At 38.5% G+C, this 25,900-nt stretch overlaps 1 protein-coding gene across 2 annotated transcripts in view; it reads right to left on the reverse strand.

Moving 5' to 3' along the window:
• The window catches only part of TRAF3IP1 (TRAF3 interacting protein 1), a gene marked incomplete at both ends in the record, with an annotated part of 45,606 nt that overhangs the window by 18,121 nt on the left and 1,585 nt on the right, over positions 1 to 25,900 (reverse strand). The window contains 6 exons of one of the 2 annotated variants that reach the window (XM_082313959.1): positions 5,002 to 5,100; positions 10,519 to 10,594; positions 17,474 to 17,551; positions 18,772 to 19,242; positions 19,396 to 19,536; positions 21,454 to 21,615. In XM_082313959.1, coding sequence (XP_082170085.1) covers positions 5,002 to 5,100; positions 10,519 to 10,594; positions 17,474 to 17,551; positions 18,772 to 19,242; positions 19,396 to 19,536; positions 21,454 to 21,615 — 1,027 coding nt within the window. Of the gene's footprint in view, positions 1 to 5,001; positions 5,101 to 10,518; positions 10,595 to 17,473; positions 17,570 to 18,771; positions 19,243 to 19,395; positions 19,537 to 21,453; positions 21,616 to 25,900 lie in introns of both variants that reach the window. The other variant, XM_082313958.1, reaches the window with a different exon arrangement.

A 25,900-nucleotide genomic window follows, 5' to 3' on the forward strand; every position in this document is an offset into this window, starting at 1 on the left:
CTCTGACCAGTCCAGTGCAGTTAACAGCATGAACCCACACCTGCCAAGCTCAGGTCAGACCATTCTCTATTAATAGCAGAGAAGATGATGGATGACAATCTAACTGTGCAGGATTATGGACATCATTCACCACTTTCTGCTTTAGCGTTTCTAAAAATAATTTTTGTAGGTAAAAAGCATTCAATGTTCTTGGATTCCATCTAGAAAGCTTGCTCAGATGAATAATCTGTCGGTAAGTATTTCTTCCATGTAATGGCACATGCAGAAAGGACTCCTCTAACACTACTGCCCACTTCAGTGTCCCTCTGCTCTGAAATCACCAAGAATGGCACCATTGAAAGAAAAAGGCCAAGGCAGCTGGGCTTTTATGCACCCAAATTTAGGCAAAGAAATGCAAGTATCTTTCCCAGAATCTACTGCATTCCACTTTCCTAATAGGTTTGTGCATATTCTTTGAGCAGCCATTTCACAGGTAGGACCTTCTCATTTAAAATTACTGAACAGTACATATGCTACATTTTTATACAGTGTATTAATTCTACATATGGTCCACTGGAGAACATAAGGAAGATAGGTAAATACACTTAACAACTGTAAGCACTATATTAAGTCTTCCCTCAGTCTTACTGGTACAGAACAACCACCATGCATCAACCAATCCTACGGTCGTTGGCACACAAGCTGGAGTGGTCCCTATGTTAAGACTGAGCCAGGCCCAAGTCAGAAAGCTGTGCACTGTTGCTGGCTGTACCACGAGCTTCCTATGCTTCCCTGGGTATCTAATTTAGCCTCCCTGCCTAATGGATGCAAGAGAGATTTCAAAATTCCCCTTCCACAGACCAAAAGGCATTTTCCCACATGATGGAGATCACAAAAGTACAGAGAAATAAAAAACAGAGGTCTACTCTTTAATAAAATATTTAATTTTGCACTAAGGCTCTGCTTGGAGCCTGCACGTGCAAGCACAGGAGCTGAAGCAGCCCACTGGTGACCGTGGGTACCCCAGGTAAGTCAGACTGAATGAAGAACTCTTTGGCAGCCTTTATGCAGACAAGCTTCAGGAGAGGCATGAGCATGTCCAGGATTTTTAATTCTTTGTGTGTTACATTCAGTCTGTTAATAGTACAGCTTCACTTCTTATACTGGAAAGCCATCACTGACCTTTGGCACAGCAGGTTTCTGCAGGTTTGTGGGAAGCACGTTCCCTTTCCTCTATATACACCCAGCTCCCAGCAAACAATGCCTGCAAGATCCACTATTTTTGTTTTCAAAGAAACAGATACCATTAAGCAAGGAGGGCAAGAAATTTAGCTTTTGGAACAATTATCGGCCATAGTCAAGGTCTCAGCTGATTTCTTGCTCTCACTACGTCGCAACATGCGTGACATAACAGCTGACATAACAGCTGCTCACGAGACAGAAAGTCAACAGTCGCAAGGAGTCCTGCAAGCATTCATTTACGCTGTGTGAAAAATGAGCATCTCTAAAATCTCACTTCCTTGGTTCATCCCAGCCCCACAGCACCAGTGGAGACGGAATGGTGATGGTATCACCGCGCACTGCTGTGGTACCTGCACAGAGCAAACTAAGAGATGCTTCAGGGACTTCCTATATACCACATTTCCAGATTCACTGTCTATTACTGGCCCAGTTATCCAATTACTTGAGGAAAGGTTTTGTGGATCACTTTCACTTTTAATACGAACAGAAGCCACAAACGCATCAAGTAACAGGAGGAGGGAAACAAAGTCATGTACTGACATTAAGAAAATGGAAAACGTACGTTTTATTAATCTGGTTGTTGCAATAACTACCTGTAATAGACCGCAAGAAGTTCCCCACAGGTTCTGCTTATTTTCAGGTTAGAACCCATAAAGTGCTCATAAACTGTTACTTTTTTTTTTTTTTTAAACACTTAACCCAAAGCACTAAGCACTTTCATAGATGGCTTTTTCCTATCCTTTTAAATAGAAACTACCTGGATAAAGTCTACTCAAAGCATTCAAACACAACTAAATTATGTTTTGTTACAGTTTAAAAATTCTTTATTACATAGCATAAAAGGAAAAAAAGCACTAAACTAGAGAAGTGCTTTATTTATAAAAAGCACTGTTTTTTCTATTAGAAGTTTTTAACTATCATTGGTGTGTTCAGTGCTGGTCTTTTCTTACTATAATGTTCCTGAGTCACTAGCAAATTCACCTGGACATAACAAATACATTGATTTTTCAGATAAGTTCTATAAATTCTTTAGTAATAATCTGACCAAGTTAGGCATGAAGCACACAATGAGAACTACAGCCAGCTTCTTACTTGGGAACTACTACCAGGGCCAGGAGAATAGGGACAAACACATTAGGGAGTGTTTCCAACAAACTCACACTTCTCTGCTAAAGACATCAATGTTCTGGTCACTAAGCAGAATGCACTCATCAGAAATGAAACTTTTTTTTAAAGTTAAAAGACATGGGAGGATCAAAATTTGTCTTGATAGAATATCTGAAGAGACGCTCCTGAAAGTTAAATGAGATGTGTAAAAGGTGAATTATATAAATCTGTACAACAGATTTGAGAGGCAAAGCCATGCCAATCTGCTTTGAACTAGGAAAGCCCAGGGACTGCTCACCCCTCAAAGTAAGTTTACACAGTCCAGCAATATAAAAATTAAAGGTCCAGAGGAAATTCAGAAGCAGTTCACAGAAGGCAAGTAGTGTAAGTAAGTACCCCCTAAACCCTTGAAAACCTTGTGAAAGAACTATCTTTCAGCTCTTCTCTGACTAATCTACTCCAAAGGTAGGTCTGGAGTTGCGGAAGGGCAGCGACTGTAATTTTCAAGCAGTTTCAACATCTTGCAAGGACTGTGATTTCTAGGATGCTTCAAAGGGCACTAGCAAACTAAGCAGTTTCCTAACCCTCCCACTACTGTAAACTGGCACTGCCACCAAATAAGTACTCCTGCCTTCACACTTCCCATTCCGTCCCATTAGCACATGCATTCACACACTGCCTGAAGAACTGAATCAGTGCAACTGGGTTTAAGACACTGCCCTCCCAGCCCTTCTGCCAAGCTGGTAGAAAGGACATTCGTATTGCACGTATAACACTAGTCCTCTGTGGATGGGTGGTAGGTGGCTGCGATGGCTCACCTGAATGAGTGACAACATCTTAAGGTTGCTTTGAGATAAACTTTAGAAAGGAGCCTGGCGTTACTCCTCCCAGAGAAGTGTACCTCAGCATAATTACCAAAACTGTGAGAAGATAAACTGCACCAGTGAAACCCCCAAAAAAGTTCATTTTAGAATTTAACAAGGTTCAGAAAAATCTTAAATCACCATCAGCTTCTAAAAAAGCCTCAAGCAGGCCTACACTTTATGGAGTCACCATGAAGTGCAACTGTTCCTCCCTTCTTCCCACAGTGGGTGCATTTATGTGCACTTGTCTAAAGAAAGTGGAGCCCAAGTAAGTTCAGGGCTGTATGAGCAAACAGTTCAGGCAGGTCAAAACACCTTTTTGTCAGAAAGCTTTAAACATATACTTCTTATTTAAGAGGCTGCCATGAACTAGCCAGTGAGGATTTCTAATGGAGGACACCAAGGGAGAATAACTGATATGCTGACAAATCCTCATTTATAAAGAAAAAAAAAAAAAAACACAATGGAAAGGTTCAGAGCCTCAATGCTCAGAAACAGAATATAAGACTTTTTAGCAGAATGCAGAAATAAAACCTAAAAAGATGCAGGAAAATAACTTTATTCCAGCTAGTAAACAATATTTTTAAAATCCCATAAATGATTCTTCCTTTGGAAACTTCAATAACTTTCATTTGCAGTTAAAGACACAAGAACACAGCAAGAAGGGACAGGTCATCACTGACTTATGATTACTGCCAAATAAACATCCAACTTAGCTATCTGCAATGACTGTTCTTATCGACTGTCATAATTGATTTTACATCGCAACTATGAAAGCAATCACATGTATGAATGACAATTTCATCTCTATAAGAACTTACAGAAAATAAAGATTCACTAATGCACTAATATGTTACACTATCTTATTGAATAAAGCTGAAAATAAAGAACAGTCAATACAATATTTGGTTCTAATACCACTTGAGAATCCAATCCAAATCAATAATGAACCTGGGGGCACTCCTCTTAACATACATTCAAATTAGAAATAGAGCAATATAAACTTACATTCCGTAACAGATAAATTCCAATAGACAAGACAGCTCCAAGAGATTAAAAGGAATTAGTGTGGAAGCTCTCCCAGTTGTGTAAGGTCACACAAATGTCTTGGCCAACCTATCTACATTTCATTAGACTGATACAGCTATGAGGCCCTGAAGGCCACAGGTGGACTGGGAAACAGCCTTTGACCTCCCACATTCATGGTATCAACTCTCCCAACTAGGTCAAGCATCTGGATCTGGAGAAAACAAAAGCGCAGCTTTTTGCTTAAATCTCAGTTCTTCCTCCTACATTTTGCTTCTATGGCTCCATGTACACTGTAGCTGGATACAAATACCTCATTAACAACATATGTCTTGGGAGCTATATACAACTTGGAAAAAAAATGGAGAAATAAGAATGCAGAGATGGAATTTTCCTCTAAAATCCTGTAAAATGCAAACACTAAGTGAGACTCCCAAATACTTACACAAAAAGGCAACGTGCAATGATTCAGTTCTTACATACAACAAGTCACCAAGGGATTCAGGTGCAGCAGTCCTGCATTTTCCTTGGGACACTGTAAGCACTGGCCTCGTTGAAAACTTGCATAGAATAAGGAAGGAGAGAATATAAAGTAACTGTTTTATCAGGAAACATACATTTTTCAAACCAGGACATTAATCACCAGATGTGATTAAAACACAAGGCAGCAGTTGGATTAAGTGTAAATCACCCTCCTTAAATCATTTAGCTGCATGGATTCAAGTTTGACCCCGAAGCACTCAAGTTAGACTTTCCAAGGCAGTCAAGTTTTTATTCTCCCTACCTTTCTCTTTTACTGCAAGTCCTGGTTCAGCTTTCTCTTGCAGTTTAGCAACATTGCCCTCTGAAATCCTATCTGCCATGCTCTTCGTTTCCACAGTTCCTATAACAAAACGGTTTATAGTCAAATGAAACCAAAGATACAATAAAAATTGAAAATAAAAAGCCATGCTAAATACCTCTTACACTTACTATTTCTTTAAGGGCTATCCTAGTTCAATAAACCATCTTGAGTGTAAAGAAATAACATTCAAAGTTCACAAAGACTTTTTACATGACCGCTGATTGAACTCCTTATGTTACTGCAGACTAATAGCAACTTCTTCAATTCAGAAACGATTTACAGATATTATTTATTAGCCTGATAGCTGGTAAAACAATACAATATTTACCTAACAAAATCTAAGTAATTGCTAAAATACACAATGTTGTTTGTATGCTACTTGGAATGCATAATGCACTTTGGTTTGTTTCAAAGGCTTTAGCTTTAAACACATTTCATACTAAAGCCATTAAGAAATTTCAAGCAAGAAAAGCTGATTTCCGGCAGCTGAACTCCACAACTTTCTGGTAATGCCACGGAAGAGCCTAGTCCACAAATGCTGTTCACTTTTGATGCTACCTAAAACAGTTTTATTTTTGCAAAAAAAATGAAAGACCATTTAATCTACCAATTATCTTAAATTAATTCCCCCAGTTACAATAGGACAATGTTGACAAAAGCAAAGTAACACACAGTGGAAGAAAGCCGAAATATTCAGATATACATCTGATTTCTAAATTATCTGCCCAGGGAGAAGAAACATTCAGGGTGGAGGGACACAAAGGAGAATTATTCAGCACCATTTGCACATCATTCCTGAAAATATACCTGTGTATTGAACACACGTGGTCAAGAAAAGTTAAACTATTCATACAGTTTTTCAAGATATGTACAGAATGGGTAGAATATTTAGCTTTAGTCTTATCATTAAAAAAACATACACACACACACACACACACACACACACACACACACCCCCCTTCACTTGGACTCACACTCCTCAAAATGCAGCAGAAGCAGAATAAACTCAGAAATAGGCAAGATTACAGATACAGAAAGAGCACATGTGTTTAAAACAGAGGTACCTAAAGCGCTGCCCAGGAACTGAACTCAGCACTTCCAAATCTCCTTATCTGCAAACAGGTAACTGTAATGCAAAGGTAAAGAACAGATTCACAGGGCCCCTGTCTACAGCCAGGACACCTCAGGTAACATTTCCAGCATCAGAACAAATGAGCAAACAGTTTTGATAACACGGGAAAGGATTTACTAGATGGAGCCCTGCCTAATGCTTGGGTGGAAACATCCAATACTTCCAAAACCAACAATGAAACGACTGCATGCAGCATAAAGCTGAAGCTTTCAGGACATACAGATCAATAGCAGAGGATCTACTCCTCCATCCATGCCATGGGAAGCATACACAAAGATATATAGTCCATTGCAGTAGAAACACTGAGTTCTACTAGTTTAGGAGGAGATTAACACGCAGCAGAAAAGGTCAACCAGCACTTTCATTTATCTGTGCTGACTAAGGTCAGGATGAGTTGTCATTTAATCAAACTGAAACAAGCATTTAAACATTCATCACCAACCTATACAGCAGTGCTACAAGTTTCCCATAAGGTCTGGAGCTTAGCAGAAAAGCCAGACCAACACTGCAAAGTGAAGCACTTTACTCCATCATTTTCATTTAGAAACTAATTGAGTGTCTGAAAGGAAACCTTTTCAGATCTCAATTAAGAGCAACTGCAAGTTTAAAAAAATTACGTTCAATTTATCAATCAACTTTTAAATTAGCAAAAATGGTCTCTAATCCATGATACAAATTTTGCTGCAAGGCATGTTGCAACTATAAAAGTAGTCATTGCCTGAATAGTAATAAATGTAACATTAACTATACTAAAAAAACCAAAACATTTGCTCCAATACAATTAGGAATTTGTTCGTAATAGAGGCGAGCAAATGTTGGTATGACTTGTTTTAATTACGAGGATAGCAAATATACCTGATTTTGCTTAACTAGTCCTCCATTCACCACTTCAGTTTTATTTATTACAAGTTTAGTCATGGCAATAGCCCTTGTGTGTTCTCCTGTTGTGCATTTATTTATCTCCAGTTAATCTTAGAAAGTATAGAAAGCTCTGATCATCATCACCAGTAACTACAGAGAACACTGTGCAACAGGCATCAGCGTTGCTCCAGAAGGTTTTTACTACCCTCTGGATGACTTACTGGAGCACCTCTGAGCCTTACTCACCTATTGCAGCTCTGCTGCATTAGAACAAAAAGAGGGCTAATGCCCCAAAGTATATATCACTTAGGTAAACTGAAATTTGAGTGCGCTGGCCTGCTGCATCACGAAAAGAGGAGTATTTTAAAATATTTACCTTAAAGCCAAAACACAGGATAAGTCAAGTCATTAACCATACTTCATTTATCAGAAAAACTGGATCCTGATTTTAAAGAAGGGATGATCCTATAAAATGAGGCATGCCTGGTCACTGTAGTTTAGTGCCAGTTCAGGCTATAAAACGAATATTCAAATCTTGGGAAATAAAAAGTTATAGGATCAGCTAAGGATCACTAAGTAGTAAAATAAGACTACATTTAATGGAATCCAGATGGTATTTTTCATCTACAAAATTATTAAAACCTCACAGCACATAAGTACATGAGATATGACATAAAATTTTCAATTTTCAAGCACCAACTTGAATTAAACTCATAAGTCAACAGACGTTCATATCTAAAGTGCCAGATCTTTCTCAAAGTATCTAAGGTGCCTAAACATACTTTTAATTTTTTCCCCAAGTCCTTTTGAAAACATGGCTATTGGTTGATATGAAAACACTACACAGGCTCTGATATAACTTCAGTATTCTGCCTCAGACACATGGAAACCTACTAAAACACGAACCCAATGAAAATGTGGATGCTTGCGAAGACACAGCAACACACAATCTCTTTACATAGATTAAAAATAGTGACATTGGCAGATTAAGTGCATGAAGATCTTCATGCTTCATTAGTCTAAACAGTATATCTTTAGCCAGAATTAGCTATTTAACAGGTATCAATTCACAGGTATTATTGTATCTTCTGAACTGAGATGTTAAAACTGATTTATGTACAGTGACTTCTTCATTAGAAATAAAATATCAGCTCCCAGGGCACAAAACCATTGAAAGAAAACTTGAATCAGAGTAAATAATCAGGTCACCAAAATAGGAGTAGGAAGGAAAAGGGCACTTAAATACAGACAGAAATTGCAGTTACACTGTCATTATATGAGCTCCGATTAGCAGCTGGTTTTATTCCTTACCTACGTGTTTCTCTAGGCTCTTCCTCTTGGCTTTCTTTCACAAAGGGCTATCAGTACTAAGTTTAGATTCCTTTCTTCCTTATGTGAAAGTATTAAGTAATTGGGATATTCTGAAGAGTATCTAGCTTCCATTTAGTATGCAAATACAATATTTAATACACTTACATATAAAAGCTGGTGACATAACCAATTGCACTGAAGCACCTTAACAGATAAAATAAAATTATTTACTTATTTGTAAAGCATGCACAACTGTCTATTATACTCAGTTAAAACTATCTCAGGACTAAAATCTTCACTTAAATCTTGTCCAAAGAGACAAAGAGAAATGACTAATGCAGGTGTAAGGCAGATGAGGAGGAATGTTTATTGATGATTGTACCATTTGTTAAATAGCTCCAGTCAACAAAGACTCAGAAGAGGTTATCATCCAAAGGCTGGTAAGATGGCCTGTAATCAATACAATTACAGTTTATATCAATCCACTTCCTAATGGGCAAGCACGGATACCACAGATCTATTATCACAAGTGACAGTCTTGACAGACTTAGCACCAAAGCAAGGACGAGACGATTACAGAGCTACCTCCTCATCTGCTGTCTAGACTCACGTGGCCAGGATTCAGTCCAGAGTCCTGGCACTGCACACCCATCAGGGGTGGCAGCCACACCGCTACCAGGGGTGACTCCTGGCCAGCCCAAAGAGATGGGCCTTTTACAGATTCTCATTTCCTGCTGATAACTCCTTGATAACAAATAAATATCTGGCCTTCCTTCCCCAGCACTCTCAGCAGAACTGCCACAGGCTCCTTACACCTGGTTGAGCTACTGTGGAAGATAACGTGGGATAGGATTCAGTACTGATGATACCCAGATCACCTTCCGTGTTACAACTCAAATGACAAAGTCCTAGCCTGACACCAGCCCAGGTGCAATACAGTTGACCACAGCTGTAATGACAGACATTACAGACAGTCAAAGACCTACAAACATGTGCCATTGTTTTAATACTCAGAGGACTCTTCTCTAGTCATCAAATGCCAGAGGTTGTGCTTAACACCTTATCTTCACCTGTTCTCCAGCTTACACCTGGAGTAATGTAAGTGTCTCAAGCTATGGAAATCATTCAGAAAGGTTTAGCTAGTCTTGAATTCACCTAACCATCTTTTCACTGAAGAAACCCCAGAAAGTTTAACACGAATGTGGATGGTTTAATATACTGCTTATCAAACAAATACCTAGGGAAATTCCTTTTTGCACTGGCCAGTACTCAGTTAATCTCCAGGAACATTCCTCTTTCTTTTTTGTGTGGGGTTTTTTGGGGGTGTTTTCTTTTGTTTTGTTGGTTGGGTTTTTTTGACAAATATGATCTTTTAATTTATAAACCAAAAATTTCTAAAGACCATACACTAAGACTTCAAATCGTTGAGAAACAATTGAAAAATTCAGAAAGTAAATGAAGTTTGGATTCCCTAGCCACATTTAGGAAGAGCACTCTTCCATTAGTAAGTGATGAAGTTACAAATTCAGGGTTCATGGCTGTATGATTTATCCCTAAAGGAAAGCCCATCTTGCCTCACAAATGTCTTTCATCTTACTAAAACAACCTTAAACAACATATCTTAAGTCTTACTAAAACAATAACACTGTGCTGAATATTGCTCTGATGTAAACATTTAACAAACCTGTACATGTGATTTTATGTAAAGGGAACGTACAATAATTTTATCAACTCAGACATACTGCCCACTAATCCTCAGTGACAGAAAAAAAAAAGCACCAGAGTTTTGCAAGGCATATTTGTCTAAACTTGCTAGATTATTAAGCAAGGAAACAGTTCTTGTGAAACTAATAGAAAAATAAATAGTTGTAGACCAACTAAAAAAGCCCATTCAGAGAGAACACAATAAATATCAAGAGCAGGCTGAATTTATATCTGCAATTGTGCATGAGGAACGTGAGCAAACTGAAGTGAGTACCACTTTCTATGTATCAAATCCATGCAAAAAAAATGCCGATTAGATTCAGAAATGCAGACTGGGAGTATAAAACAAGCACTGAAAATAATAAACACGGATATTTAAGTATTTATGTTATTCCTATTCAATAACCCTCCAGCATATTTAATAGAAATAATATCCTCCCTCTAGTTACCTTCTCCTCCGGGTCTGGCACATTGCCTTGATCCTTTTGTTGAAGGCTGCCTTGATATTCCTGCAGGACTTTCACTCTTTAAAAAAAAAAAAGTCCACAAATTTATATAATTGTATATATAAAAAAATACATATTTATCTATAAAATTCACTTACATGTGTTGCTTTTTTATCTATATGTATTATACATAAAAAATATTCACTTACAAACTGACCCACATATATAAGATTAAGAATATGTCGAGTCTATTTTCCTCAAAGTCTGCAGGTATTTTTCCTGGATACATGCTAGCTATTTTCTTTTAAATGAACCTATAAGATTAGATTTCATTATTGTAAAGACAACTTCCAAATGTGAACTAAGAGAATCCAAGTCAGAGCAATGTTGTGAAACCTGTAGAGGATCTGTGATGCCACTGCTGGTCTTGGGACACAATGCTTAGCTACCAGTAAGCTACTGAAAGGAATAAGATGCTTACAATCACCTATATGTTTCAGCTAGATCAGATGCACAATTCCTCTTTAACCTTCTGGGAAGCCTCTTAAATTTCATTCCAAAATAGAAACAAAGACTAAAAAACTGTGCCACTAGACGTGCATAGTCCTTTACGCAAATGGCAACTTTCCTGGACAAAGACCCTGGACGAACTAAGAAATGGGTCCTGCCAGAAAGTCCAGCAAACAAGCAATGGATGATCTGAAGGTGCAACTGGTACAGGAAGGAGGATAAGAGTTCAAAAGTGGAAAAGATCAAACTGGAGGAAAATTCAGGATACTTCTGAAGACTCTGACCTTAGTCTGAAAGTGATTCAGAGAGGCCAGGAAATGAAAGCACGCAAGCACACACAAGAATTATTTTGTTTTCTCTGGATATAGCTTGTGCTGCTTGAAGTCAAGAACACCTGACTGACAATACTTTCTGCAAAGGGACTATGTTGCAGAGGGGCAGGTCCATGAGAGCTGCCACTACTATAGGTAGGGTATACTACAGATTTACTGTAGGGTATACTACAGATTTATTATTACCTGAAGCCCAGTCAGGGCCCAAATGCCTCCAGAGAAGGTGTAAGGTGTAAAGGAGGACTCCTGCCAGCCCAACAAAACTTCTTGGTGTAGGATCAGGGTGGGAAGGAGGCATCCATCCCCTTACACCGATCGTGGCTAGCAGAAGGAGCAGACTTCTGCTTACATGTAGACTGGAGGATGGAGCCAGCGATGGGACCTGGCCCACTATGCACGCACACAGCACTTCCTGCTTCTTACAGGACCGTACATGCTAATAAACCAGTTGTTTCCAACAAGCCATTCATGCTTCTAATAACTTTCCTGTCCTTTTACCTAACTCCCTGATTTCATTAGCCACATTTGTTGCTAAAGAGGAAGCAACCGCCTTGGAACAAAACAGATGAAGTACAGGTGATTTATAGAACACCATTTTATGTTCCTATGCTTTCTATCCCTATAATACATCTCTGCATCTTATTCAAAATCCTGAAATATGTTTAGCACCTCACAGGATTTCCTTTTTATCTGTTTTTTTGTAGTTTGTGTGAATTAACAGCCCATGCAGTTTGCATCCAAGATTTATTGCTAGCCCTGCTGATAATGTCCGTATCGATAACATAAATGAGATTACAAGTTCTTTCATTTCTATCCAAATGTTAACACTACATGTTCCAATAACCTGTAAGAGAAAATTGTCAAATTACACAATGTAAAACATTCATTTTCCATAATGTCTTGCATATAGGACAATGGACCATACATGTTGTAATGGAAAGTAACGCTACAAGATGTTTAAAAATATGGGAAAGTATTTTTACTCAAACTAGGTGACCATCCAAGAGAAACATCCCACCTCTACAAGCTTACAACAATGTACCCACTGGCCCTGGAGACACAGCTACGTGAAGGAGGGGAATGAAGTTGACATGTCAGGAACATGGTGGTAAGTTTGCTTTGAAGGCAAATGTTGCTTTTTTATATGCTATAATGCACCACGAGCTCAACAGAAGTTCTTGACAAACAAGGGGGAAATGCTTATTAACAACAGATAATCACAGCATGCAACTGTGATAAACTGAGAAGTTGAACTTGTTTGGAGGTGCTTTATAAGAAAGTGAGCAGTCTATGCAAGAGTCAGGTTCAACAGTTACTTTAGGTGCTCTAGAAACTACATCTCCTTCACCTCCGTGATTGTAATATAATGCACATGCTCAGAATTTCAGGTATTCGATCATCCAAAAGAAAGCCCTACATGCTACGCTTCGCAAAAATCTAGCCGAATGGACAGTACACCGTCTTGCTTTGACATAAACTAGTTTTCACTTGCACTGTCTTCACTGGACTATTGCCATTATTATTTGATCCACAACCAGAGCTACCAATAGTTTTGTTTCACTCTTTAGAAAATGCTGGCATATTATAAAGAAAAATAGACAGAAGTCCAAAATGCATAGCTAATATTGAAGTGGTTAATCTTAATCTTAGTTCATCTTAATTACTACCATCTTTCACAATCACAACACTATGCAAGGAGCAAAATTAAAGCTTACATACCATCAGAGTCTGGCTCTACAGGCCCGCAGGCTGCATGTGGTACACTCAAACTTCAGCAGCTCTTGGGGTGATGTAATTATTAGCACAGGTGGGAAGGAGTTGAGAATAGGTGCTGAGGCTTCTGGAGGAGTGATTCAGTCATTTATTTATGTCAGGTAGTGACTACAAACACCGCTTAGCATTTTTGTAGAGCCACATGTGCACACTGGCAGCAGGTGCAAAATAAAAGCTAAAATTTAATCACTATGGTAGCACACAAAAACATAAATCCCACAATATTTATGATTTGAGTATTTCCAAAGGGAGATAAAATAGGCCATTCTTCTTCTTACAAATTCATAGGCTCCAAGACTTTGAAAAGCAGTGACTGGAGCCATTAAAAAGAAATCCTACACTTCATCTCTCACCATCCTGGAAAAAACATATTAAAGTGGAATCCTTGGATGTATGCACACTTCCCAGTTTTGAGTCATTATGTTTCTGTTTGGAGAGGATACAGCAGCCTGTTGTAATCCGTCCAATCTGCTGCTTTGTCCTCATTATTAACCTTTAAATAGGTTGACTTCTACTTTAAGGCATAAGAAAACAATGATTTCTAACGTTCCAACAGGTCAAGAAGAGGAACATGCTTTGAAAAGACATCCTGCTAAACTGCTAATTCGTCTCCCTTACCATGCAACAACCAACCTCTATATTCATGAAAGGATGTCATGAACGGTTTCTATCAGTGACTTTTATACTGCTCTCATAACTAATTCTGTACATGCTTAACATACATCTCCTCTAGCCACAGCCACCCCATGCATTAACAGTCAAAGGCAGAAAAACCACTCCCACCCAAGCAAGGGAGGGGGACAACTCATTATATAAATAGACCACTGGGATTTTCCCCCTCTAAGTCATCAGATCCACTGATAGTTCACTAATAATAAACAAGAATTAAGTCTGTGAATAGGAATCTAACTCAATCATCCCTCCACAATGTTTTGGATGACTTCTCTTCTAATTAGATACACAGTGCCAGGAGGTATACTTGCACATGTAATGTAAATAATATGTATATAAATATAGAAGCTTTATATAAATAAAACTATATATACAAATAAACTTTTTAATTTTGTGCAACAGACTATTCCTCAGCAAATAAACACAGCTCATTTCTGATGCTTTTACTGCAAGCTATGTATCCCTCAAAGACTTTCTTTGCCCTTTCCCTCAAACTGTCTTTATTCCCAGTATTTATTCCTAAAACAGCTATCATTACTAACAGGCATAATTTATTAGTGTGCAACAGCAACAAGGAAAGATGTCTATTTGCTAAAGTCACTTTGATTGCTGTGGTGATAAGGAAAATTTCGATCAATTATCTTTTCCTCTAATGAAGGCTCGCAAGGTGGTATTCTATTAGTGCTAGCTTCTGCTAATTAAAACTTTTCAACTGCAAAAAGAACTATTAGAAAAATCCTGCTTTTTAAAATGTAAGTTTTAATGATGGATTTCTATTACATGAGCCAGTTTTGAATAACTGACACCAAAGAGAGAGGGTCATTCACAGCACTAAACAAAAATATCTGAGCCATGTCCAGCAGGTTTCCATGGAACGATTCTCTCTGCTGATTCTAGGGCAGTTATGTCTTTTTTTCATTCAGTAGTTGTTTCATTATAGAGTCGAGATGAGTTCCAACAGAAATAGAAGTTCATTAGATAGGACTTAGAGGCTGATTCAAGTGACCAGTTCCAGAGCAATACAGTTTGTACGGCAAAAATAAGTCATTATAGAAGTGGCCAGAAGTGACAGGATATTACAAAAAACTTTAGCCAAGAGTTTCAGCAGCCATCTGTAAAATGGAAGAGACTTTTCCAACATGTTTGGCCTTAGGGGCAAATGACATACCTGTTCTGCAACCACTTTCATATAAACAGCACCATACGCTCAGAAGCTCTACAACCTCAATCACCTTTCATCAAAAGACAAAAGTTACCTTTATTATTTAGAAGGTCAATCAGTCATGCTACAAAGTGTCCATTTTAAACAGGACTTTTACCTTTGATGGACTGAGAGCTAACAGAATACAACTCAACTTGCTCTGATCACAAACAGCATGGTATGCAACAGCTAGCCTTGAAGCAGCAAGTAGTCTTCTTCTGATTGCCATGTGTTAGCCAAATGTCTCCTCTTAATTCCTACTTATACTTGCTTTCTTTTAGCTCCAGAAAATTATAGATACTCATGTGATGACTATTACATGCTGGATAACATACAGAGTTTCTTTAGTACCAGAAAAATTAAAAAAAGAAAAAGTGAACCTGCCAAAATTTAAGTAGCATTTTAAAGCTGGCCTCTGATAATTCACAGTAAGAAAAATTAATATGTACATGAATACAGACAGAATCTTATTTAGACTCCTAATCTCATAGGAGCAAAGCCAGGAACTAAGCTTTAGGTGATAGCTTTGCTGTACTTGTAAGATATGAAAAAAAAAAAATTAATTTGTTCTCTACAGTAAATGCAGCATAGAAGCCATTCAGCCTGAAATTCCACAGACATCTCAAATGAAATAAAAGTTCCCATTTCCCCACTGCTTTTTCTCCCACTGTTTCCATATTTTTATGCTGCCAAGCAGCATGTCAGAAGAAAGGGCCTAATTCAAATACAGAAGAAGCAAGATGAAAGTCAAGTGGAAGACAAATAGCTCATAAAGCCTTGAAGCCATGTAAGACTAGGCTTGGAAAGAAAAAGAAGCTGTGGCTAGGAGCGTGAGGATAAAGGAGCAGGACTAGGAGCCAGGGTAAGTGGATAAGTCAGCACAACAGGAACAAACCAGAAAAGAAGAGGTTAATCCTCAGGGCAGAAAAGAGCGGGTGACATGTTAGGTACTGGCATATCAGCCATTGCTTGAGAGGGGCTGCTTCAAATTGGTTCACTTGTATTATATTTACAAAAAGTTAAAGACAGATGCTGAAGATTTATTAATTACGCACCAGAGACTACAAACTATGATTTAATATTCTTCATGTGCATAAAGATATGAACTGTTTCCCTTCTTTTTAATACACTTGTTTCACTGCCACGTGACTTAAATGGAGTTACAGCAGTTTAAATGAGGGTAAATCCCTGGAAATAAAGGCATTACCCTGCTGTGAAACTACTGTGAGGACAGGATGATCAACCCCAGTCCATTAGAATTCATTTCATGCTGGAATTTCCTCTAAATCACTTTGTGCAGCTACCTTAGCTCTCCAGCTCTAAAAATTCATTGGGAACATTTTCATTTCATTCCTCTCTTCCACAGTCTTAAGAAGATGACCATTTGTCATGTACTGGTCTAAAGTGTGTGTTTTCATCACCTAAAAACTAAGCAGCGTCTACTGTTACGCAAGCAAGTAGAGGAAAAGTGTGTCATCTAGATTTAAGGTAATAAACCCGCATGCCTTGGAATCACTCCCAAAAGCACTTAAGACGGGAAATGAAACTTTACTGCCCCAGCCTATTATTGTGGTGCCCAAGAGCACTACGATAGTTTGGGATGAGGCTCAGAATTTCCATTAGAGACCCAATTTGCAGGAAGTTTAACTTGGCCATGAACATTTGCTTCAGGCTAAAAACTATTTTATAAGCTCTCCATCCAAGTGCCAATAATTTAAAAAGTTTGGTTGGATTTCAGTCAAAGAATAGCTATAAATTTGTCATCTCATGTAGAAGACACGATGATGTCAGTGGCCCACAGACTCTCAACAGAGACTCCTGCTAGACTTGGGATCCTGCCTATTTTTTCCTAGTCTGAGCTGCTTTAGGTTAATTTATTGAAGTCTCACTCTTTAAACATTTAGCCATATGGCTCCATAATTCCCCAAATTGCCTCAGGTCATCAAGAAGCAGCAGATGCAGATACAATGGTATCACAAGCAACAGCTACTGTTCAGAAGCAATCAGCGAGTTGCTATTCTGCCCTACCATCATCCAGCTGCAAAACACAGGCCCAGACACAACGTTGGACTCATTTTCTTCTCAAAACAGTAACTTCTATTACAGTACAAAAAAAAAAAAAAAACAAAAACCAAAACACTAACAGCTTTCCAGGAAATATTCAGAGGAATAAACAGAAAACTTTGAACAAATAAATATTTTTTCTGAAGTACCCAACATACCAATACACAGAAATAAAATCTGGAAAATTAAGTAAATTGAGTAGACTTTTTTGTCCAAGCGCAGAGAAATTGAAAAGAAAAATTAAAAAATTTAAAAAAAAACCAAAACAGACAAGTATCTATTTACAGCCCTAAAACTTGTCATCTACCTACCTTTCAATCCTATATTCCTTTCATGCAGACTCCGAAATCATTCTAAAATGCAACACTTTCAAAATTCACCTTCCCAGATCTTCTATACTACTAACCTCATTATCTGGCTGGCACTTGATGTCTTTAGTGGGCCTCTGAATTTTTCTAAGCGTGGATTCCTCAGAATCTGCAGACTGAAAAGAAATCAATTGCTGAAAAGAAATTAATAGATTCAGTGTGCTGAGAAGCAAGCTACTTACCTGAATAACATGAAAGGGGAAATGAGCATGAGGAGAACTGAGCACAACGGTATTCTTATCCATCTACCTGCCCTTTTTACCTTGCTGCCCCCACACAGGAGACTAATCGAGCAAAATCGACAGTTAAACATAGTTCTTTCTGCGTAATACCAGGAAGGTAAGAATCCTTAAGGCCAGCAGACAGGTACTGACAGAAGTGCTTTCTCATATCTAACAAAATTAAACTGCCCCCTAACAGAAGCACCTTTGATGCCCATTAATCCTGAATTTCTACCATGAACCAGCACGCAACAGAACAGAAAAGGAGCCTAGGAAATATTTAGAGGAGGAAGAGAGAAGATTAAAAGAACAACAAAATGAAAGGCAATGAAGAGATGGCTCGTAAGGCAGTTTAGGACTTTACACTGAGAGGGTCTGAAGTATGGGGAAATGGTGGATGTGTTCCCTCTCAAAGATGCAACATGATGTGCAGAGTCCACTGCAAATAGAGCACCCTTGCAAGAATCTAGATGGGCTTCCCAACAGTTCTTCCAAGAAAAAAAAAAAAAATCAAGCGGGAAGCAAGCAGCTTAATCTAGAAAGCCAAAAAAAAAAAAATTAAAAAACCAAACAGGTGTACAACTCTGTCTTGTGTGTCCTGCTACAGAAGTAAGCTCAAGAGAGACATTAATGCCTAGATATGGCCCAGAGAAACTCTCTTCAGCCCCATCTTCCCCAAAAGCTGGCTATGGCTGCAACAACAGCATGCATTACTGGGAAGACACATGACGATATAAGTACATGTAAGTTCCAACAGTCGCTGGCACCCCTCTCTGCCAAATATAATGTAATGTGATCAGCAGAATTCAGACATGCAGATTTCAGAAAAGAAACTGCTTATTAGATGTTCAGGAAGCACAGTCAGATGAGTCTGATGGCTCAAGTCAAGATATATCATGACAGAGACATGAAGTTACACACATGGCCTCAGTCACACTCTTACCAGATCAAATCCATACCAACACTTTCACTTCATGACAGTAATTGCTGTTAAAGAAAGTACTTACTTGTTAAATGAGCAGAGAATACAAACATGCAAGGTCATTGTAACAAACGTTCAGTCCCTACCACAGCATGCCAAATGTTATTGATCTCTGAAATAAGATTTCGATTACCTTTTTCTCTGCTTTATCCTTTCCATGTTCTTTTAAACGCTCCCCATCTTTTTCTCTGTCCCTTTGTCTATCCCTTTCCCGATCTTTTCCTCTATCTCTATCTTTCTCTCGTTCTCTGTCCCTAGCCTTATCTTTGTCTCTTCCTTTCAGTCTGTCCTTTTCTCTTCCTCCTTCATTTTTTTTCTCTCTTTCCTGTCCTTTATCACGCTCAAGATCATCTTCTGGTTCTATGTCTCCTTTTCCCTTGTTTTTTTCTGTTTCTCTTCCTTGCTTGGTTGTTCTGCTTTTGTTTCTTTCCCTTTCTTGTTTTTCTCCTTCCTTAAAGGTGTCTCTTTCAGGGTCTTTGTGCCTGTCTTCATTATCCTTCTGTTTATCACTTTGCTTTTCTCTTTCTTCACACTCTTTCAAATCTCCTTTGGGTTTTCTGTCTTTGCTTGAGCTTCTGTCTTTAATTTCAGTGTCTCCTCTACCCTAAAGAGAAAGTAAAAACTAAAAATTGATTCCAATACATGGCAACTCTATCACGCAGTTACTTTCCACAGACAACAATGCAAGCTAAAAAAAACCCCAATAAACCGTAAAGAGCAGTAGCCCCTGTAGCCCACAAAAGTTGCAAATGCCTACCTCTTTATCTCTATGGCTTTTTTGTTCTTCTGTTTTGGATTCTCTGCTTTCTTTATCTCGAAATTTAGAGGACGGAGGTTTCCCTTTAGCATCAGCTCTTTCCCCAGCTAAGATCCTTTTTACAGCAACATCACTGGACAGCTGCAAGGAAGAGAAAAATATCATTGAAATGAGTAAATTATTTTATTAAATATCTCCTTTCTTCCTATCTCTGTAATCAACATGACTTGGGTTTTCTGGAGGGGGGGGGGTGTTGGGCTTTTTTTAAATAAAGCTTATATTTCTGCTCTTTTGGAAACATTCTTTCACAGGAGTAATAATGCTCTTTTATGTCAAACACCTCCTTGTAATTCTTGTAATAATTTGATTATATGTGCCAGAGCTGTATAAACATATGGTGCTTTTTATGTATTATAGCACAATAGCAATTCTCATTGCAACAACCTAAATATTTTTCAAAATGGTAAGGTAAATGACTGTCAAATCCTTATACCATGACTGCTAGATTGGTTAAACACTCTTAAAACCACACTATGTTGTATTTGCATCCACTTTTAGGCCACTCCACTTTCAGGCCACTCCACTTTCACCTAATACTTGCTCAACGAGCAACAGTTCACTAGAGAAAGAAAACTACATTAAGGATTACTTTCGACAAGCTGCAGTTACAGTGTTTAAAAAGCTTCTGCATCTAGTTCATTCGTTAAGATGACAAGCAATTATTAATTAGATCATTTACACAGCAAGTTAATGTCATGTTTTCATGTCCAAGTGGCAAAGAGTTTGGCTACATTAACAAAAAAAAAGAAAAAAAATCATCGCATTGCTGGGGAATTCTTCCTGAAACAGGAACAGGTTTTAGATCACTAAAACTGGTATTGCCCTGGGAGTTGACTCCTGATTCTCTCCTGGTTTGTAAATGAAAAACTATGAATTTTCGTGGGTTTTCACGTTTGGACACTAACGTCTGCACATTAGCAACACTTGCCTGAACTAAGTAACTCCAAGCAGCGTGCTCAGCTCAGCACTAAAAGTATCAAGCTAGAGACTGAAGGAAATCTTTTTCCCAATGCACATCAAGCTTATGTTTCACAATAAAAGCCAAGGGGCTAATTATCTTAGCTCAAATAGGTAGACTGTATCATCTGGATATTAAATCTCACCACAGCATTCTACAAAGCTGTTCCATCAAGCACATTTTCAAACTCGTTCAGTCTCTGTGCATATGTTTGTCAACTTGCCCCTTCCTGATCTCAAGCAATTCATAAGGAAGAAGCTCACAGCACTCAGCTAATTAAAACAAAATAACATAAATTTAAATGAGCAGATTATCAGACAAAGATAATCCAAACTAAAGATGCAGATAGCCTGTAAACACTGTAGTATTTCACAGTTAATTATACACAATTTTTTCACACTCATTAATTGAAGCAGTTTAGATAATACCTTTGTATTTCAAAAATCTCTGTAACACCTATAAGCAAAGGATCCCCATTACTTTCAATGCAACAATTATTTTAAGAACGCAACAATTATTTTAAGAACTGCCCCTGCAGTTATTTTTAACAGGTTATGAAATTTCTCTTTTGCTGCATTTCCATATTCAAAACAGTAAAAAAAAAAAGCAGCACATTGAAAAAATGACAATGACTTCCATTACAGAATTAGAGATTTGACTAAAATTTTAAAGCAGATAAAGTCAAAGGTGGCAGCATCTGGTCATATAATTAATGTGTCTGCATCGTAAAGTTTTAAAAGTTCTGAAGCTTCATATTGTTCTTCAAATCTAATAAATGTTTTTAAATGACCAATGAATAAGGTGAAAAATAAAAAGCAGTATACATTAAAAACACTAACATATCCAGAATGTATTTGAATGGGGATCTGGCTCAAACTCTGCTAAGGATCATATACCATCTATCTGTTGTTATTGTAAGTGGTGACCCAACGCGTATCTTGTGTAATTAAAAATAGCAGATGAGTGTCAATGAAGTCTGTTACAAATCAGCTCTGATAATACATCACTACATGTATAAAATACATATAGTAATGTCCTACTTTATTTAAGCAACACTTCCCAATTGCTTGAAGAAATTCATTGGTTTTTTCCGGTTCATGTCCAGCCACAACACGCGCTGGTTTTACTGACAGTGGCTCTCCTGTTACCATTACAACAGCATCAATTGCCTTCTGAAGGAAGCTGATTTTGGCATCTTTATCCTGGTAAAAGAGCAATTAAGAAATAATACTGAGACTCCAAAATAATTCCGCACACCACCTAAAGACTAGAAAAACTCTGATGAGAGGACTAGTTGCAGAAAGCATCCATACAACAAGAGCAGCACGTGGTTTCTAAGGTCAGGAAAGAGGGCTGCCCCTGATTTATAGTTAGCTATTTATTTCTGATTAAGAAATGACAGCTTTGATAATGGATGAACATTGAACTGGAATGACCAAAGTGAAAGTATAACTTTGTCTTTTTAATATGTTTATCATTTAGCTCCAGGGCATTTTAAGACTGCTGTAAGACCCTTGCATTCTGTTTTCAAGCATTACATGTTAAAGAAGATAAAGTTTTGATTAAGAAATGATTGCAAGTATTACCAAAAGAATCACCAAAGAGTTATAACAGGACTGTTACAGCAGATATTGCTCAGAAGGACAGTTCTTGCCCTGAATATTTTTCATCACAGAAGTCACAAAGTTTGGGACTTACATGAGCCTAAATTGAGTGACTCACATGCTTGTATGCATACTTTACAAGCCAGACTTAACAGTGAGTAAAGAAAACATAGGGAAGATGGTGGGAAAGGGATACCGGCACATGTTTTTATCTCCACAATTACCAGATGTGTTATAGTTTTATAATTATACTTTACAAACAACCTTCCCCAAGTGCCCTTCAGTAGAGACGATGACTTTTGGCGATTATGCAAAATCTTAAGAAAATAAAGACAAAATAAACCAGCCCCCACCAAGTCAAATTTTATCGGAGGGTTCTGGGCCCAGAGAATGAAATCATGGTGTGAAGTCTCTGCAGCTGCAGAATACTCAGGGGGAAAAAAAGGGGGTTTATTAATAAAACAAAATAAAATTCGAGGAATTATTTACCAGGCCCAGCACAGAAGTCTACTCACTCATCCTTCACAGTTATGAGTGGAGATAAAGAAAGTATTTTACTAGCCTGTTAAAAAGTAAACCTATGTGAGAAGAATTCTATATGCATGTAGGCATCAGTTCAAAAGAATATAAACTATAGCATTCAAACCGATAACTGACAAGTGGACCACTGCCATTTCAGTTAATTCAGAAAAGGAGCAGTTGTAATTATCCAGTAAAACACCTTATTTGCACTGCACTTACTGTCTGAGTATCTCAGGTGCACAGATCCAGAATGACCTGGATCTAATTTGACAGATGCACTGATACAGAGGAAAGCAACAGAAGCCAGTATTTTCTCAGCTGAGCAAGGCCAACGCTCTTTACAGGCCATCTGGTAGCACTATGGCAGTGCCCTGTGGCACTGGAGCTTAATAGAGTTGTTCATGTGTTATCTCAAGTCCCAGAGCCACCCTCAACAAACAAAGAACTGGGTTCTGCTGCAAGCACATGAGTGATAGTTAAACGTGTGGGAAGACAGTCTCCAGAATCAGGGTACTTCCCGTCTTTGACTCTTCTGAAAGGATTAAAACAAATAACTGCCACATAACTGGGATATTCAGATTGTCTCCATTAACATCAGGAACACTTCACCCTCACCAGTGCCCCCTACATTCAAAAATAAAAAAGGAAAGAAAGGAAATACTGCAACCTTCTATTAAAATAGTTGTGCATCTTTCCAAGAATATGTGCAATCTATTAATTTAAGGAAGGAGATAGGACACTATTCTAAACCAAACAAGTTTTCAAATAAAGATCCAAAATTTTCTCCTACATCCGTGTCATTTTCAGCAGTTACGTTATCAGTGTGTTCTGTCCATATAAGAAATCCTCAAGAACCCAATGAGAAATCTATGGCTCCTACCTACATCAGTAAATAAAGTTATATCAAAATAGAAACAAACATCTGAAAAAGTGCTGAGAGCTTAAGAAAATATTCTTATTGGGTAGCTTTCAAACAAAGGTATCTCCACTATTCCAAGCGGTAAGACTTTATATATATTTATAAATATAAAGACTTTTTTATGTATGTATATAAAGCTGATGCGGAAGATTAAAAGAGCAAGCCTGATATCCAATCTTTCCATTTACAAGAGAACAACTTTTTACTAGAGCAAATGAGACAAACCTTTCTGTTAAACACGTAAACAGCAATACCATCCAATGTAGCTGTCTTCAAGCTTTACGTTTCCCTTACATCTCTCTTCCCTTGACTGCTTTGAATGTATATCCCTGAAACAAACTAGAACTCAGTGAGGTCCACATGCATGCTCCGCAGGGCAGATTTGGCTCATGCGATGCTTCCAGCCTGCCTCCCACCTCTTTATACACAAGAGGAGGGGACCAGCTATCCATGCAATATGTGTTATCCCAACAGTGGGGACATAAAAGGTAGCACAGAAGAAACAGTGGCTACTTTAGGACCCCACTGCTATGTCCAGGTGGGAGAGGCGAGTTGAAACTAGAAACAACAGTTGCTGCACATATGTGCGCATGATGCTGCGTAGCATGTAAGGGGATGTCCAGACCAGGAGCCAGACCCAGCTGCCACAGAGGCTGGACCACAAGCTTTGGGCTTTCCTAATTTCAGTCTATGCACCTGATGATCTGCAACAGCACAGCCAGCTTGCAAAGAGCAACTGTCAATTTTTCCCAGCTCACAGCAAGCAGACTGTGGACTACAGCGCTGGGACTATTTCACAGCAGGTACAAACTTTCCTTTTTTCTGAAAGCATCCTGCCCGTTCCAAGTCTGTGCATCTACTGCCAGATCATCACACCAGATGAGTATCACTCCCTAGAGTTACATAAAGCAGATCATCCTAGCATAGAAATATATACAGCTCTTCACAACATGGACTCCGGCTGCTGCTCTCAGACTCTAGCTCTCTGTGGGTAGTTTTGATCTCTGCATAAAGATTACTCTCCTGATTTTCTACAACTCCAACAGAAATCACAGTGAGGAAGCATCCTGTGACAGCCAAGAGGAACACAAGCTAGAGACGTTTCCCCCCACATTACAGCATTTTGACTTCCTCTGCCTGAACTCTTGAAAACCATGATCTCATGGACTGTGAAAGAAATTCTCAGAGAGGTAATCAAGATTGGTGCAACTTCACAGCTATTGCAGTATGTAGGTACAAAGACCTACTCAGGAGTTGCTAGGAAATCTGCTTTTTCGATCCACAAATAAAATGCACGGTGCTCTCCAAAGAAGAGGCAGCATGTGCTAAGCTACTCTTCATCATAGAAACTATTGGCAAGCTTCAACAGGGACAGTACTAACAAAAACAACAATCCCTTGTATAACTAATTTAGATTTTAGTTATCCCAGCAACAATAAGAACAGTCAGAGAAATAAATGTACATATCAGATCAATAATTAGCTGCAAGAAATGCAGAAAACATCCATGCAACTGGCTGTATGGGTGGCAAGCCAGGCTCATAGACCTCATACTTCCAGTTGCTATGTTAAACAATCACCAACGGATGTAGCTGCCTAACTAGCAACATACAAACACTGCGTTATTTGCCATGAATAAGTGACCTAAGTTTCCAATCAAGTCAGTAGTTGAAGTCAGCATCAGCTCAGCAGAGGCAGACAATAGAAGAGCAGCAAACAGAGACTAAAGTGACGCTTGTACTTAATAAAAGCATTTTTCAGTAATAACATTAACCTCCTCTTTCAGTAATGAGCCATTTGTATACTGTAATAAACCTTTTGTGGAATGCATATACTAGACAAATGCCTCAGCAAGTCCTGGGATATTAAGCAAGAATATTTACTGTATATATGTATACAGTATATATATGTATGTGTATATACAGACACATATATAAAGCAGTAAATACAAAACCATACATTCCATTGAGAGAAGTGCTGGTTTTGGCTGCAACAGAGTGAATTTTCTTGTTCGGTAGCTAGTATGGGGCTATGTTTTGGATTTGTGCTGAAAACGGTGTTGATAATACAGGGATGTGTTCGTTATTGCTGAGCAGGGCTTACACAGAGTCAAGGCCTTTTCTGCTCCTCACCCCACCCCACCAGCGAGGAGGCTGGGGGTGCACAAGGAGCTGGAAGAGGACACAGCCGGGACAGCTGACCCCAGCTGGCCAAAGGGATATCCCACACCATATGACGTCATGCTCAGCATATAAAGGTGAGGGAAGAAGAAGGAAGGGGGGGACGTTCGGAGTGATGGCGTTTGTCTTCCCAAGTAACCATTACGCGTGATGGAGCCCTGCTTTCCTGGAGATGGCTGAACACCTGCCTGCCCATGGGAAGTAGTGAATGAATTCCTTGTTTTGCTTTGCTTGCGTGCGTGGCTTTTGCTTTACCTATTAAA

This window comes from Platalea leucorodia, assembly GCF_965183815.1.
Source record: "Platalea leucorodia genome assembly, chromosome: 5".
In the NCBI taxonomy this organism is placed as follows: domain Eukaryota; kingdom Metazoa; phylum Chordata; class Aves; order Pelecaniformes; family Threskiornithidae; genus Platalea; species Platalea leucorodia.